The sequence below is a fragment of the Anas platyrhynchos genome, chromosome 15, assembly GCF_047663525.1.
Source record: "Anas platyrhynchos isolate ZD024472 breed Pekin duck chromosome 15, IASCAAS_PekinDuck_T2T, whole genome shotgun sequence".
NCBI classification, from domain to species: Eukaryota; Metazoa; Chordata; class Aves; order Anseriformes; family Anatidae; genus Anas; species Anas platyrhynchos.
The window spans coordinates 6,951,466-6,968,675 of NC_092601.1; the positions used below are offsets into that span (position 1 = coordinate 6,951,466).

Consider the following 17,210-nt stretch of genomic DNA (forward strand, 5'->3'; position numbering starts at 1 on the left):
GTTGTGAAGCACATTGCCTCCACCCACTTCTCCCAAAACCACCACCTTCTAGCTTCTTCCGATGCCCTTTAGCTCTTGTACCAGATGGGAGAGCAATCAATCAACCCCTGCCCATCTTTTTCAGGCTGCTCCCACTTCTAAAACCTCTGCCATGGCACTCCTAAGCTTTACTGGGCTGAAGAGCACTAGCATACCTAGCTGCTTCTTCTGTGGAAACATCTCCAGAGCACTGACCATCCCTGACCTTCTCTGAATTTCTGCAGCCCTAACGTGTCCTTATGAGATTAAGAAATTGTACCACACAAGACAAGATGCAAGCAAATAATGAATTTATGCAGTGTCATAAGACCTCAATTTTTCTCCTCTTAATTCTCCTCTTAATAATTTCTAATATTTTATTTGCCTTATGCAATTCTTTTTCAATTTGCACTATTAGCTCTTTTATCTGCCGCTGAGCATTGAGCTCATGTTTTCACCTATCTATCAGAATGCCAAACCACAATAAAAAGAGGCAGTATCCTCCAGCCCCAAACCTGGCCGATGGCTCCCTCAGTGCCAAGATAGCCATGAAAGCGCAGTGCTTACCTGGGGCTTTGCTTTGTGCTGGACCAAGCAGAAGAAGCCCATCCGCTGAGGTTTTGCCATAAACGTCCATGGTGAAATAAATGTCTTTGGTCCGACCATCAATCAGCACCAGAACAATGTCCCTCAGCACGGTGGAATGGGGACCCTGAAGCTCTATGAACTCAAAGTCTTCGGCAGAAGAGGCAGCGTGGACCTCGCTGATCAGGACAGCAGACGCATTCAGCTGAGAAGTCAGGATGCAGTGGTTGTCTGTGCCTGGGGTAGGCACGGCCACTTGGAAGATCCACTGAGAATCTGCCCCGCGGCACCTTTCTATTGACTCATCCGTGGTCCTGAAGGTGGAGTCCTCCAGAAAAGCATCTCTGCCAGGAGTCAGTACACTGACCAGAGTGTCCGCTCTGTCCATCTTCCTAGTCTTATGGACCAAGGCATCTACCAGTCCTCTACTTGTGACATCCATGCCTTCCTTGTAGTTCCCTTTCCCATAGTACAGAGCAATCGCATCGGGGCCGTTCTGGATTGTGTTCTTAGGAATCACTATTGCCGGGTTCACAGAAGGGGACCCAACGAGAAAGAACCCTTGGCCATTAGTAACCTTGCCCTGAAGGTTCAAAACTTTGTAAGCTCGGTTTCCATTGCCATTGTAGAAAACCAGATAGTAGCCATCCAAACGGGCCGTTCGGCCACTGGTGTGATAGAGCTCCACAAACTCAGAAGTGTCCATGCCTGGAGTGTCAGCATTGACTTCATTAATCAAGAGGGTATGCTCTGTGTTCTGGTCCCTGGGGTTTTTTATGAGATTCTGGGCAGCAACCCTGGGAAACCAGATGTACACAAGCACCATCAATCCAACCAGACAGACATCTCCCATGACGATAGCTCGGACTTCTGTTTCAGTTCCGATCTAGAGGAGCAAAGGCCTGTCCTGACAGCACAGAAAGAATCTGCTGCTGCTGGGCAGCTGGATGACAGCAAGACAAGGCCTCCAACCTGGCTGCTGGCTGGAGGAGGCGCTGGAAGAGGCACTTCTCTACAGAGCTCTGGTTTGCAAAGCACTGCAGCGGTCTTGCAAAAATCAGACTGGAAAAGGTATGGTTTGAACAAGGTTTTCCCAGCTCAGCTCCTTTAAGGGGAGAGAAAACAAACAAACAAACAAACAAACAATCAAACAACTAGTTAGGAAACACAGAAACACGACAGTGCAATTTAATGGCCTTAAAGCCCCAGTATGTGTGGACATCTCTAATTTTTCCTCCCCATGTTTCTTCAGAGGTTTATCGAGATTCCTAACAGTGGTTGCAGTGGAACACAGCCAGCCATTTTCAGTGTTCAAAGCTCTGAGATTTGCATGAACACTTAACGTTGTGTGGTATCTCTATTAACAGTTGTTTCCCTAATTTATTCCATGGGAATTAACAGAAAGCAGCACTACAGATGACAGTAACCATCTTCTCCATGCAGGGGAGGACAGATGACCGTGGCAGAATCTCATCACGTCCACTGCAGAGCAGCTCCACTGACCACCGAACCAATTCGGCCCTGCTGCAGCTCCGGCAGATGCAGCCAAAGGGCTGGGGGAACCACGCACAGATCAGCAACGCACCCCACAGGACCTGCAGCACCATTTCCCCGTATGGGTTTCTCAGTGAGAAAGCGCACGACTCAATCGTTCCCGAAGCCAGGTCTAAAAAAATAAGCGGTGTGAAACGGACAAATAAAGATGCTTGTGAAAAAAAAAAAAAAAAAAAAAAAAAGTAAAATTTGTCCTGTCGCTTACAGAGGTTTCCATGAACACCCTCGTGCCACCACCTGAGGGGTTCAGATAAATTCTGTGCAGCCCGTGTCAGCCAAGACTGGACACGCCGAGGTTTCATCCCCAGGCTGTGGGGCCGTATCCCCTTGGGGCTGACGGGTGAGGAGTGCACAGAACCCTCCGGTCCCTTCACGTCGTGGCTGAGTCAAGGGGGTGCCTGCTGTGTGGGTGGACGCCTGCAGTGCTTTTAGCTGAGCACCAGCTGCAGAGGTAGCACAGAAGCACGGATTTGGTGCTGGCAGCCTGGCGCGGCTTGGCACTACCAGCAGGGCTGGCTGTGCCAACTGAAAGCTGGCACCCGGGCCACACGCAGGACAAATGGGAGGAAACCGTGATAAAAATGAGAAATGGTAAAAATGAAGCTGACGTGAGCCAGAAAATAAAGGACCCTGATGGAGAGGTGATGCTAAGCTGCTCTGCCCCAGAACGCCTCCCCCTTTTGCTGTGCTGGGCACCCCTTTGCCTCCCGAGCAGCAACACGTGTGCCCCGTGCCATGGGACCGGCCCCAGGGCTGCCCTCTCTCCTGGTAGGTGCTTGGCACCAAAACTCGCTCTTTTCCCACCCAGGCACGGATCTCCTGCAGACCCACTGCGTCCCCCTCCGGCAGCCTCTCGGTCCCGCCCAGCTGGATCCGAAGCGAAAGAAACTCCTGCAGCAGCCCAGCCTCGCCGGTGCCCTATTTCCATGTTTCTGTCCCCATTTCAGTTACAGGACAGAGAAAGAAAGGGGAGCTCCCCCCCGGGGGTGAGACGCCAGGAAAACCACGGGAAGGGAGAGAAAACAGCAGGAGCGGAGGGAGCCGGGGCTGGGCGAGCAGCGGGGCAGGAGCGGCCACCTCCCGGCACGGCTCCGGCTCAGCCTCGGCCCGCAGCCGCCCCGGGGACGGGATGGGGATGGGGATGGGGACGGGGACCGGGGGACGGGGATGGGGACCGGGCACTCACCGCCGCTCGCTGCCCCGGGACCCGCCGCCGCCGCCGCGCCCGTCGGGACCGCACCGGGGCGGGGCGGGGCGGGAGCGGTGCCGGGAGGGGGGGGCTCGGACCCCGGCACGGCCCCGGCCCCCGCCGGGCACTGCCGAGCCGAGCCGTGCTCTGCCCACCCCTAGCGTCAGCCACGAGTGTCCCAGGTGCTGGCAGCCCCTCACAAGGCTCCGTCCCCAAAATAAGCTCACACGACCCAGAAGGTCCTTCTGTGGCTCTTGGCGGCCCTTCTCCTTCTGGAAGGATGCATGGATGGGTGGGTTGCTGCATGGTTGGATGGATGGATGGATGTACAGGTGTTGTGGACCTGCCTCCCCACCCGCATGAGCTCCCCAGCCAGCACTGGTGTCCCTCCTCACACTGCTCCCAGCACGGGAACCGGCACCCGGAGGGCTCGGTGGCAGTGCTGGGTGGCCCTGCCCAGCCTGCTCTGGTGGCACAGGCTGAGCTTTCCCAGGGGGACCGGTCCTTGCGGCCCCCACAATTTATTGCACCCCAGTGCTGTGTCTCCACTGATGCTGCTTCCTGGCCGGGGGGGCATTACGCTGCCTCCTCACCTCCATGCGGTGCTGGGACACAACTCCCTGGCGAGGGCCAGGCCCGACCTAACTCCTCTTCCCCACCAACCCTGAGGACCTGCTTCCCCACACCTCCCTGTGGGGCTGCCCAGGCCCCTTCCATGTTTCTCCTCACTGGGAGAGACCTGAGGGCACTGCCCTGGGCAGGCTGCGGGGAGCAGGCTGTCCTGCTCCTGCTGCAGGGCCAAACGTGGGCTTCTGCGACTCATCAGCCTGGTGTCTTCCTCCCTCCTGTAACTGGAAACCAGAGCTCCAGCAAGATGGAAGCTCTGCCAGAAGGGCTGCCTCCGCCTTTGTCCTCAGTGGAGCTGCAGCTGTGGGAAGAGGCTGAGCCAGGCGGGGAAGGTTCTGCCCTCAGGGCTCCTTGGGGCGCAGGGCAGCCCCAGCACTGTGCCCATACCAGCAGATGAGCCACGGAGCGAGTATCCTGCAATTCTGCCACACTGGCAGCGTCCCCAGAACGATGCTGGAGCGGTTCCCATCTGAGTGCTGACTAAACTTTAGAGCACATGGTGCTAATTACTGGGGCTTGGGGCTGCACACTGTGCCCGATCTGACACAGAGCCTTGCTGGCATGATGCGCACTTGGCGAGGTCTGCGGCGTGGTGCTGTGCCCCAAGGCCCATCCCATCCCATCACTGCTGGTGCAGGCTGTGTGGCTGCCCCCTGCCCGGCTGGGGACCGGGCTGCAGCAGCAGGGTCCCACATCGTGGCTGTGCACGGAGCTCCTGCTCTGTGGGCCCTGCTCAGATCTGAGAGTGGTTGGCACGTTTGACAGGCGGCTGGGGCACATCACACACCGATGGGGAGCCAAGCTGAGCTCTCTGCTGGGAGAGCTGTCCCTGACCTGCCCAACATCTCCACTTTTGTACTGTAAGCCTGTGTTCTCCCCGGCATGTTTTGTTCACTTTAACTATCAGAGTTTGGAGACATTGTGTTTATGCAATCACTGAACCACAAAGGATGGTGGAGAGTTGTTTGGGAGGGGAAACACCCTCACCCGAGGGGCCCTGACTCATCTCTTTCTGGGCAGAGATGTCACAATCCCAGTCGGGATCCTGGCCTCGCCTGCAGCGGGTCCCAGCCCACACCAAGTGCCCCCTGCCTCTGCGTAGGGTTCGCTTTGTCCAGTCTGAGCACTCAGAAAGTGCCTTCCTCCCTGCCAGGCCCTTCCCCACAGACCCCAGCTGCGAGGAAGCAGAACAAGGGTGGTCTGGGGACTGAACTGGTCTTCTGCTGGCTGCTCTGGGGAGCTGGGAGCCACAGGGGCCCAGGCGAGGGGCAGGGCCTGGGCCGTGAACTCCTGCTTGTGTCCCAGCAAATCTCTTTGTGTCCACTCTGCCAGGATGAGGGCCGGCAGTTCTGGCTGGCCCTGGGCCATAGCACGGGGAGGAAAGCTCGGGCTCTCACTGCTTTCAGGGGTGTCCGTATCTGCTGGCTGGGCATGGCCACGTCTCTGCTCTCCAGCATACACGGAGCACAGCATCCAGCGCGGCGCAGCTTTGCTGAGACAGAGCTCCACGGGCTGTGTCTGCAGCCAGGCAGAACTTTTACCCACCTCATTGGGAGAACGTGCTGTGATGTCAGAACAAATTTCCTACCCGTATTCTGAATAAGCTCTATTGGTTGGAGCTATTAAAGGCAGGAAAGACACAGACAGTTCAGATGACATACAAGGCCACATTTTTCTAGTGTTGAAAACAGCCTCAGCAGAGGAAGCTGCTTCAGGAAGGGTTTGGAGCTTGGCTGGTCTGTACCTTGGCAGACGGGCCTTGCTGCAGGGTGCCAAGGATGGCAGGGACGTGGCCAGGCCCAGGATGGTGGCTGTGGTGGCAGTGATGGGGTGCGTGGCGGTGGGTGTTCACCACTGCACCACAGCACCCAGGGGTGCAGGGGCTCCCTGTGGCCATGGGCATCACGTCCAGGTGGTCAGCAGTGGCTGCCGTGTCTGGGCGGTCAGTTGTGGCCGTTGTTGTTGTGCCCATGTTGTGCCCATGTTGTGCCCATGTGCCCTGTTGTTGTGGCCATGGGGGCCCTGTTGTGCTGGCCAGGTGGAAGTGGTCGAGGTGCCACCAGGCACATGGAGCAGTGAGAGGGCGTGGGGAGCTGAAGCGAAGAGATGGGCAATGAGGCTCGGGTTCGATTAAAGCAGGCAGGAGGCGCTAGGAGCTCAGTGTTTATTGGTTTTGTTCTGCTCACTCACGGTCTGCACGAGGAATGAGCTGACTGCCGCATGCAGACACGCACAAGTTGCTGGAGGCTGCCCTGGGAGACCTCCAGGCCGCCCCGAAGCAATGCCAGCTCGGCACAGCGCAGCCCTACCCGATCCCCCAGGCTGCTGCCGCCGCGCTGTGCACCAGGCTCCAGCTGCGCCTGCGCAAACGTGGGAGGTGCGAGGTCCTGGGCTGCGCCCCAGCCCACGGGGAGCTGAGCCTGGCCACGTCTCCGCAGGACACCCACCACCTTCTGTGGAGCAGGTGGAGGAGCTGCTGTGCTCTGAGCCTGTGCAGGGAGCAGCACTGCCCGGCTGCCTGCTCTGCTGCCACAGCCTGAGCTCCCCCCCGCAGGTACCAGGACCTTTCCTTTTCGTTGCTACTCTACGCTGCCGGCCACTGCGATACCTCTCGCCTAGCGCGTGCTGTCTCTAAGGCTACTGCTGCAAGCAAGTCTAACATGCACTGCCCTCCTGAATCCAGAGACCTCACCGCTTCCAGCAAAGCACTTGTGGAGCAACTGGCCCGTCCCTTGCAGGCTGAGAGGTGTCAGACATTTACTGCTTGGGTGAGGGGGGTGCGCACCCACTGGGGGGCGATGCCAAATCCTCAGGCAGAATTTTGTAGTGCCCAGCCAGAGGGTGCTCCCCAGCCCCAGAATCAGACGTCAAGGCCTGGGAAGACTGCAGGGGAGCTGGGGCAGAGCTCCAGCCATCCCCTGCAGGCTGTGTGTGCCACCAGGGGAGGGACAGCACCAAACAGGGTGACCCTGACAGCTATTGTCTGCTTGGAGGCTGTTTTCAGCACCTGTACGCTGCTCGCCTGCATCCACTCCAGATGAAATCCTGAGGAAACCCTCACTATTTATCTTCTTCAGCTTTCTTCCTTCCCTCATTGCTGGCTGGAACACTACAAATTTACAAACTGAGAGATCTGCAGAGAGGTTTTTGTTGTTGTTCTTTGTTTGTTTGTTTGTTTTCCTTTTCTTGGCAGACCAAATTCATCAGCACCGTGCTTCCCACATGTTCTCACTGGTACATGTCACAGTGATGGCTAAGGAGCAGTTAGCAAATAAGTTCCTTTGTGTGCCTGTCTGCCAGCCCAGTAGTATGATATTTGGGGGCAGTCTTTCCAATGCTAAAAAAAAGGACTGAAAAAGCCGGTGGATGGGGTATAGCAGGTTACACATGATGGCTCAGCACCCAGAACATTCCCACCAGATCTATTTACCCTTTTTCCACACTGAGCTTCTGCCACTGCCTCCCAGTGTCACTGGTCACATCCAGCTCCTCTGACTTCCCAGCGCTGCCAAGCAGGAGGGGGCTTTGAAAGGGAAAACGCTCCAAAGAAGTGCTCCAGTGCTCAGCCCCAACGCTCTCTGCCTTCTCTCTCAGTTTACAGATACTGAACCAAAGCAGCAGGCAACAGCTTTGGTCTGGCCGCCCCGATGGTAGGAAGCACTGCCAGCCCCTGGTGTCACCAGTGCAAACCCCATATCTGCTCAGCCAGAAGGGTCACGCCAGGCAGCTGCCAGCTGTCAGTGCCAGCAGTTCTTGGGGGATAGCTTTGCATTCTGCCAAGTGCCTGAAGCAGGCACTTACTGCAGTGGTGTGCTCGAAAACTGGCCAGGCCAAGTCATCTGGTGTTTCTTGAGATTCTGCCTTCTGTTTTTAGGCATTGGCTTTTTCTCTCAGTGTCAAGTGGTGCTTACCAGGCCCACCAGCTGTGTGGAAAAGTGTGGCTGCTGAGAGGAGCAGCAGTCTCCAACCATCAAATTTCAGATTAAGTTAAGACTGCAGCTGCACAAACAAGATGGGGTGTTTATTCTCAAGAAACAACAAATGTACCTGACCTGACCTCGGCACAGGGAAAGCTTTTTGCCCTACCCACAGCAGAACTGCAATGCTAAGTGTTCCTCCTCCCCTCACCCAGGTACTCCTATAAAGATGCCCTAATCCCATCCCACCCCACCAAACCCCTTGGTTCACTCCAGGTCTCCTCCAGGAGGGCTGCGATGCCACTAAGTTCTGCAAGCTGCCACCACACGCCATGGAAGCTGGAGCTGTTGAGGAACAGAAGGAAAGGTAATGAGGCTGGGCTGAAGGTGGTACCCAAAGAAACAAAGTGCAGGAGTGGGAAGTGCACAGAGACTGGGAGGAGGAGGAGGAGGAGCAGGAGTAAGTGCTGTCAGGCCATAGCCTGGTAGGAAGGCAAACCCAGCCATGCTGGTGCTCACTGCACCAGAGGAGGACCTTCTTTTCCAGGCAGTGGACTCTGCTTTCTCCTCTCCCTTCCCTTTTTCCCAGTTTTGTCCACAAGCAGCAGACTGCCAGGATCCCTACAATGGTGGAGGAAGGGCAGTCCTTTTTTGTACTAGACCCAGAGCACATGCAGAAAAGGCACACGTCAGTAGCAAGTCTAAGTGGGAAATGTGATGAAGCCAGGGCACAATTTAGATACCTAAACACAGGAATCTGGTTCTGCTGGGGAAGCCACAAGGCATCTGAAATTACGAGAAAGTCTGACAGACGTAACTTGGGTCTTACAGAAAACCTGACCCTTGTGGAGTGGCAGCAGGAGGCCAGGGAGATCCCAGGGGCAACTGCACTGGTACAGGACAGTACTGGTGTGCACCTAAATCGCCCTCCAGGAGCAAGCATCCAACACAGGGCTAGTTTCACTTCAAGGCAGATGGCAATAATGAGGATAGAGACAAAGAACAATTCTGGATTTCTGTTCGCCTTGACAAACACAGGAGCTTTCACCATCTCTTAGCCCCTTGCTGGGCCCTGGGTGGGAGTTTGCTGTGCACCAGGTGAATGTAACCGCAGCCATTTCAAGCGCTCGAGCAGCGGGTTCAAAGGGCTATGTGAAGTCCAGGCACGGAGGCAGTAACATGCAGGCCAGGAGAAAGCGATGGGACCCCAAGCCTTACTTCTGGTGTAACAGGAAGCACAGCCTGAGGTCAGGATATCAGACCAGCCCTTGTGGCCTGCAGTGTGCCTCAGGGGACCCCTTGGAGTTGGGCAGCGTGGAAAAAAGGCAGCAGAGGCAGTAGGGAGGGGAGATGGCCTCTCTCAGTGGGGATTGGCAGCACAGCCACACCAAATGATCGCAGCAGATGGGTGTCATTGGCCCCTTTAGCTGATGGAGCTATATAAAACAGGCAGTGAGTGAGGACACTTACCAGCAACTGCTCTAAGTACTGTCATTCTCAGGCTGGATGGCTGTTTCAGGCCTGCAAGGAAAGAACACAACAAAAACGTGCAGGCAGTCAGTGAGGCGAATACAAATGCATCTTGAACAAGAGAAGAAATAAAACAGTGGCATCACCTTTGCAGGGGAGAACACTTTTATTAGGGTAGAGTGGTGGTCCACAGCCCAGTGCTTGCAGGTAAGCACTGCTGATGTTGCTCATGGCCTGAGGACACAGCTCAGAGCAAGAACCCTGGGGAGAGCAAAGCGGGAGGCTGCCTGCAGCAGCCACTTGCTCAGCATCACTGCTCAGGGCACCAGCGAAGCCTGGGGATGCTCAGGCTGGATTGGGGTGAAGCTCCCATCGATACTGCCGTATGGACGAAGGGAAGGGGAGAGAGGAGAATCAGCTCAACCTGGTAGCTCTTTGCCAATCCAGCTGCAGAACTCTGTACGCTGACAGCTCCAGCCTGAACTCTCATCTTCATTGCACTGGTGTAAAACCCAAATGAATTCAATGTCCCAAGCTGGACTTTACACTGCGATGAATTAAGACCAGGGCTAAGCTGTGACAGAGTACAGATGAGCAAACCAGCAGCCACAGTAGATCAGATTGTCAAAGGCCCTTCCAGCATGCAGGGGCCCGGTGCCCATTCTTGAAGAGCATTTCAGCTATGAAAAGCTGAGACTGTTTGTCCAGGGAGTGCTTGAAAGTTTGCTCCTACTTCAAAGTGAGGTCAAAACACACTCTTAACCCTTGACTCTGGGAAGCATGAGTAGTTCTTGCTTTCAACTACAGGCAACCCTGGCAGAAAGGGATGTCTCCTTCCCTGCTCATTAGCTCCTGGAAGATGGGCTCTGGGAATCTACTGCCCCTTCTGCTGCATGTTCAAGGCAAGAAGGGGAAGCTGCCTGAACACCTGCCCACTCCTGGGCACTGGCTGAGGGTCTCCACAATGGAGCCCCTGCGGCCAGACCCTTGCTCCATGTTGAGGCTCAGCACTGTGCCCAGGACACAGCTTTGCCCACAGCAGAGCTCTGGGGAGCAGGTCTCACCGAGCTGCCCCCACCACAATGTGGCAGGTCGTGGCTCACACTGCTGACCGGGGTCCCACACCTACCACCCTCTTCCCACTTTCCTCTGAACTGACATAGCACTGGTGCAACTGCTGAGGAAAGGGCTGTAATTATAAACCAGCAGATATTTTGCGTGCCTGAAGAAGGTTACTTCAGCTGTCAAGATAACCTGATGCTTAGGGACTCCGTGTCAGCTCTAAATTGCCATGACAGGATCTGGCATGACTTACCTCACAGAGACAAAGCAAGGTTAAGCTGTGTCACTACATACACATACTGTGCGCACAACACATTCTGTATATGACATCATATATGGTATACAGGTAATGCTTCACAAATATCCCTCTGTGGGAATACCTAACAGTAAATGTGCATGTGTAAACTACTTTCAGCTGCATTTAGTTTGTGAAACCCATACAAATTAATGCATGCTAAAGCAGGTAGAAGTGAGCAGAGAATGCTCTAGTTGAATACATACACGTTATCTACATGTATATACGCACATACATTCACCCATACACCGTGTGTTACAGCAGACAGAGAGCACTACTGCAGCGTGTTGCAGCATGAAACCAAGCTCCCCCAAGCTGCAGGTTATAGAAATGTTCTCTGAGTGCATAAGCATCGACCACTGAAACAGAGAAGAAAAAATCCCAAGCAGGTGCTTTTTAGTGGCTATACAACATAAAAAGATAGTCACAGATAGTCACACTGTTTTTGTTTGTTTGTTTGTTTTTCAGAAACCCTATATCCCTTTGCTCTCCTTTTTCCTGAAGTGGCTGGGAAAATAGACAGTTGCCTGGCTGTAAGAGCCAACATGGAGTTTCCACAGCTGTAATTTCTTCCTTTCCTGTCAATTAGGTGATGGTAAACTTTGGACTGAGCCCACTGTAACACAGCTGTTCAGCTCTAGTCTATCAGCATGGGTGGTTTTTAGAGAAGAGCCTGCAGCACAGGGGCTCTGCAACGGTAGAGCCCTTTCCTCTTTGTCTCAAAAGCACGACTCCCACTGTCTTTGCACAGATAGCTCAGACAAAGCACGACCACCATTACAGTTGCAGTCTATCCGGTGTCGTCCCCAGGGTCTCACTTGGCAGGGCCGTTGCAGCCCACCAGGACGCTGACTCTGGGCTCCATCAAGGGCCCAGCTGCCACCCAGAGACAACGCCCTGGGAAAGACCCCTCCATTCCCACTGAGGTTCCCAAGACAAGGTCCTGTCCCGCTCCCCAGACACACACACAGTGAATGATGGAGGCCACACGGGGCCTTTGCTGACACGTCAGCTGGTTTGGGGCACCCATGGAAAACTCCCTTCACTGGCCCATGCCAAGGAAGAAAAAGATACTACCTCCTCCTCACCTCTTCTCCTCCCACACGGCCAGAGTTCCTGCCCCACATTAAACGAGAAGCATCTCAGGACTGTTTTGTGTCCCTCCACGTTCCCCATCTCCACAACTTCACCCTTTCCTAGCCCACTCCTGCAGCTACTCTTGCCTCCTGCAGCAGCACCCTCTGCCCTGGGACCACCACAAACCTCCCCCACAGAGCCACCAACAGTTGTCCTCTCACCCCAAAACCCATAAAGGACATGGCTGAGCTTAGCAGAGAGTCCAGAAGAGCAAGGAAAGAAAGGAAGGAGATGACAAGGACAACTACAGCCAAAACAAGGGTGCTCATGGAGAACTGTCTTTACCGGTGACCCTCACGGTATCTCCTGGAAGCAGTCGGGCGCTGTCTTCTCCTCATATAGAGATCTGTGTCTACCGTCTCCTGAACCGCTTGCTCTGGAAGCAGGACAAAGAAAGATAGACCTCTGTTGATAAGCTGCTTCCAGTCTTCAGCAGGCCCTGGGGGCCAGGGGATTGTCTGGCAATAGCTGCTGGTGGGGATTAGGCACTGTGAGAGGTTAGGAATGGCACCCCGAGTGCTGAATCTCATATGTAAAAGTTGTGAAAGCTATGCTGGAGCCCTCTGTCCTTGGTTGAAAATGCCTTTATCGCCTCAAGCTTGATTATACTTTTTTTTTTTTTTTCTTTTTTCAGTTTGGTGCCTCTTTTTGAGTGGTATGTTTGGAAACCCAGCACATCGTCCTCATGAAGATCACAACCACTGCACAGTGCAGGAGACAAGTGCTAATGCACTCTCCAAGAATGAGGAGGGGCTTCTGAAACCAGGACTGCACCTGGCCCCACACAGCCAGAACAAGGGACTCTCTGGTTTCCAACACGATCGCTGCCCTTTTGTGTTGATAGCAGCAGTGGTCTCCGAATGGCTTCATGGCCTAGCTCTTGGCCTACCTTCTCCTCCATGCTGCATACGCTCATGAGCGCAGCATGCCCTCTTCCAGAACCTGAAGCCATCCTTCCTGCTTTCCTAAGAAGCACTTCACCTGCTGTATTTCTCACATGGGTTCAGACATCACAGAAGAGCACAAACCAAAATGGCCAGAAATGACTCCCTCTTTGGAGAGCTGCCATCAGCTCGTTGCTTTTTCAGGCCCTTCCTTGCCAGTTGGTGAACTGAAAATCTGTGCCTGTGCTTGTGTTCACACACATTTCACCACTGTGAAGTGGTATACATGCTTCTTATGTTAAATGTGTATGTGTGTGTGCCTTTAGCATAAGTATGTGTATAAAGAAAGTGTGGTTTCCAAACACAAATCTGTAGTGTTTACATAATGAGGAAGGAAGTGGGTGAAGTGGATTTATCTGCGTGTGATAAAACAGAGGAAACTAAAATTATGAGGGCTTCCTTCCCTTCGGCACACACAATACTAAATTGCTGTGGAGCTGGTCAAATTCATCGTATGGCCTAGCAGATCAGAGAGCTGTTTTTCAGTAAGCTTTTGGTGAGTGGATCCTTGGGATTCAAAGATCCTCTATAGGTGCTGCAAACCAAGGCAGACACTTGCAAGGATGTTTGCAATAGGACTAAGTATTTAACCTTACAGACGTATTTAAACACTTGCACCGGCAATGCTCTTAATCACAAGTGGCTGTGTCGATCTAGAGCACACCCCCATAGATGTGATAAGGACAGGCTGGGATAAGCACGAGCCCCCCTCAGCTCTCATCCTGGCAAAACCCACCTCCATCTGACCAGCTCTGCCCACTGAAGACTCAAATTCTGGTCTCATTGCCTTCACATGAAGGAAGGGTCAGTTTGTAAGGGGAGAAGATAAAATTTGGGTTTAAAATCAATAATGTGTTTGCAAATCAGGCTGAGAGGAAAAAGCTTAGGGAAGATCTTCAGAGCCAGGTCTCCTTGGGCAGGCAGAGCTGGGCATTGGGGTGCTGCTGGGTGGGTGCCGGTGGTGTGGCTGCAGCCCCTGATAGGTGGGTGGATGGCTGGAGGAGACCAATGGGAGGAAAAGGAAGGCAAGACTGAAAAATACCCAGACCCTCACTGCCATCTGCTTTCTGAGGAGTCCTTGGCTGTGGTGGGTCAGGGCTAGGACCATGCTCTCCAGAGCATGCCAGCTGCACTGCCACGCTTCCTTGCAGACTATCTGCTAGGCCAGTGGGACAGCGAACAGCTTTTACTCACAGATCCCATTTTTAGGAGCCTAGTCTTTTGGTCTGCAAACCCCTCATGAAACCAATGCCCCAGGACAGCCCTTTGTTTGATTTCCCTGTAGGTTTGCTTTCCTTCAAAAACTAGCTGCAGGAAAATGCCCACTTGCCTAGCAGGCAATGCACAGCACTCACAGCTGGGCTCTGGGTGCTAACTAGGAAGAAATCTGAATAGTTGGGAGTGCAGATATTCATGCATGAGATGGCAAAGCCATGAGTGTTTTCGCCATCACTCCTGGCTGAAGTGGCAAAAGCAAATAACTGCATGGGAGAAAGATTTCTCTGGCCATAATCTGAGAGTCTGGCCCAACTCACCAATCTCTTCCACAATATTCTCAGTGCTTCCAGGAGGAGTGGTTTTCTCCTGTTCAGAAACAAAACAAAACAAACAAGAAAGAGTAACAACCTCAGGTGGGTGCCCCCTTGACTTGTCCCTTTTCTCTGAAAGAAGGTTACTAAGCACTGGGGCTTTCCTGGTCATCACTATGATTAACACCACAAATATCATGAAGACACAACCAGAACCCTCCTGCTCTCAACAGCAGAATCTGCTGCCTTTGGCCACTCCACCCGGCAAAGTGCTCGCCATCCCATCCACTGCAAGTCCTTCACTTATGCTGCTGCACAACCACCCCAAGAGCTAAGTCATTCTCTCTCTCTCTTTTTTTTTTTTTTTCCCTTAAAAAAGCAACATTCAGATAACTGCAGATTGGTATTGCTTGCTCCAGAGTTTGGGAAAAAGAGCAAAAACAGCCACTGTCCATTCTTCTAAAAGACACCACTAATGTGACTGACGTGCACACAGAGAAACAACAAAGAATAAAGCTGCTCCCAAACCTGCAAACATTCTTGAAGACATGATGACTGATACATTTAGAGTAACTAAACATTAGAGACGTCTGTATATAAAGGATTTAAACCCTAACGATACACAGCCATTTGCACTGCAGCCCTGTCAGATGATGCTTCCCTGCAGCTGCACCCATCAGAGCTGCCGGCAGATATGTGGAGGTCTTCAGGAGCTGGATTTCACCCTCCTGCACTGAAAAAACATATCCTTGCTGCTGAGGCGAAATGAGAATCCCCTCCCTCTGCTAACCAATGCCTGCAGTATTAACACGGCTTCCCCATTTCCAGCTGAATGGTGCATGCAAATACCCCAGTGCGTTGGATAGTGTCCTCTAAGCTATTAAATTCAGCAAACATAGCACATATAGAAAAAAGTGAATTGGGACAGAACGGGGTGAAATGACATTATGGGTTTCTTTAAGGGGTCACAGAGTTTCTCAGTGGAAATACTGACTACTTTGATCCCCAGGTGCTGGACTATTTGATCCTTTGATGTTTGGGATAACAAAGGAAATAATTCTACTGAAATCATGAAGTGGCATCTGATTTTTAAGTACTAAGAAAAATATTTAGAGAGAAACAGTAAATAAAAGAAGCGTCAAATAAAGAACCCATTTTTTACAGTCATAAGGAGAAAAGAACAAAGTTCTATTTTGATTTAATTCAAATGTAATATATCCGTTTTGATCCTGTGCACAACTATATCTGCTGCTATTTTTTGTGCCCCCTGCTGTCGATAGCTTCTCACTGTGACTCCTCTCTCATTACACTGTTTGCAGTGCCTGCTGCCATCCCCTGCTCATCACAGGATCCAGCTCAGAAAGACTCAGTGCTTGGGTACACAGAAGATGAAAGCAGCGCAGTAATCATAGTTAAAGCAATCTCCAAATACCTTCTGGGCTCTTTACCATACCTTGCATGGTCTGTACTCATCCTGCCTGTGCCATAAGCCTGTAAATGAACGTGATTAAAGGAAGAGAGCTGTGTCAGACATACAAGAGGCTGGGAGTCAGTTTGCAGGTCTGCTGGCTGAAGCCAGCCAACTCCCCTTGCTTTGCTCACTGCAAGTAGCACCGACCGGTGCAGACAGTTCTGCAGCTTATCAACAAACCCCACGCTGGAGCTATGAACCAGAAACCAGGGATACAAGTGACTTGTGAGCTCTCACACTAGTATTTAATATTAAGGATATGTTAGATTGTTTTCCTAGCCCTCGGATTATGCTGGATCAGCTGCAAGTCCAGCAGCCTGTGTGCTGATGCTGTTACCAGCAGGTTTGCATTTCGAGTCAGCTCATAGACAGGGCTTTCCTGCAAGCAGACACCCTTCAGGGTCACTCTTCATATGACTGTGAAATAAACCTCTGAGCTCAGCTCCTAGTAATCCACTTCTTTTGTCTCCAGGCACAGCTGTGGCTTACTAAATTTCCTTGCATGGGAGCTGGCTCATGTTCCTTACTCAAATGGCAAGCCCAGGCAGCTGATCAGGACCTGAGCTGAGAAAACTTGTTCAACGTGCAGACCTCCCTGAAAGATGGATTTACTGCTATTTGGGCTCTTTGTTGAGCACTGTCTGCCCTCCAGAGGTCTCTCTGTATTTTGTTACCCATCCTTTAGCAGCCCAGGGCTACCAACAACCCCAAAAGACCATCTGAGCAACCAATGAAAAGGTTGGCTCACCTGAACTTCTCTACTGCCCTCCAGCATACAAAACCTGATGTTTTCTCAGCAGGTGCTGAGCTGTGGGATGGAACAACCAAACAAAGGAATGGAAAAATACAGAACAGATGGGAAAAACATACCTCCCATCTCCCCCAGACTGCACTTTCAGAAGCCTTCCTGTTGGCAAAGGTGCGCCGTGACATTAACTTGACCCCTCTGGTTTAAAGACTGTCAATGACTCCTGCTGTTGGTTGGGATATCTGAACAGGTCACACTGGCAGGGTCCTGCATTCCTGCGGGGCCCTGACTGTAACTCGATGCTGTGCTGGCCAGGCAGGCCATATTCCGCAGAAACCTGCTTTTGGGAGCAGGAGCCCAAGGCCACTGGCTGCTGCGCTGAGGCCATTTGGAGAGCTCAGGCTGTGGCAGCATGTGGAGGAGACACTGGGACAAAGACGGGTTCAAACCAGAGATGACAGCTTTCAAGAGATGTGTGTTTTCCAGCTGGCTCCACTAATGCAACCAAGTGCTGCCCACTGACACAGCTGCACAGAAAAACCAGGGGCACCACTCAGCAGGAGAGGCCACTGTGTGAGGGCAGGACTCACGCAAAAGCAGCCAGGAGGAGCAGACCAAAGGGTCTGATGTGCTGGTGGCGTTGAACTCAAAACTGCCAGCTCCC

General features: G+C 52.8%; 1 protein-coding gene across 1 annotated transcript in view; it reads right to left on the reverse strand.

Annotated features, from left to right (window-relative positions):
- LOC101800187 (uncharacterized) overlaps window positions 1-17,210 on the reverse strand; it is a 39,108-nt gene that overhangs the window by 12,045 nt on the left and 9,853 nt on the right. The window contains exons 2-4 of the mRNA XM_027469135.3: window positions 9,361-9,411; window positions 3,344-8,235; window positions 586-1,708 (exon numbers count right to left, since the gene is read on the reverse strand). Coding sequence (XP_027324936.3) covers window positions 586-1,456 — 871 coding nt within the window. The 5' untranslated portion in view covers window positions 1,457-1,708; window positions 3,344-8,235; window positions 9,361-9,411. The remainder of the gene's footprint in view (window positions 1-585; window positions 1,709-3,343; window positions 8,236-9,360; window positions 9,412-17,210) is intronic.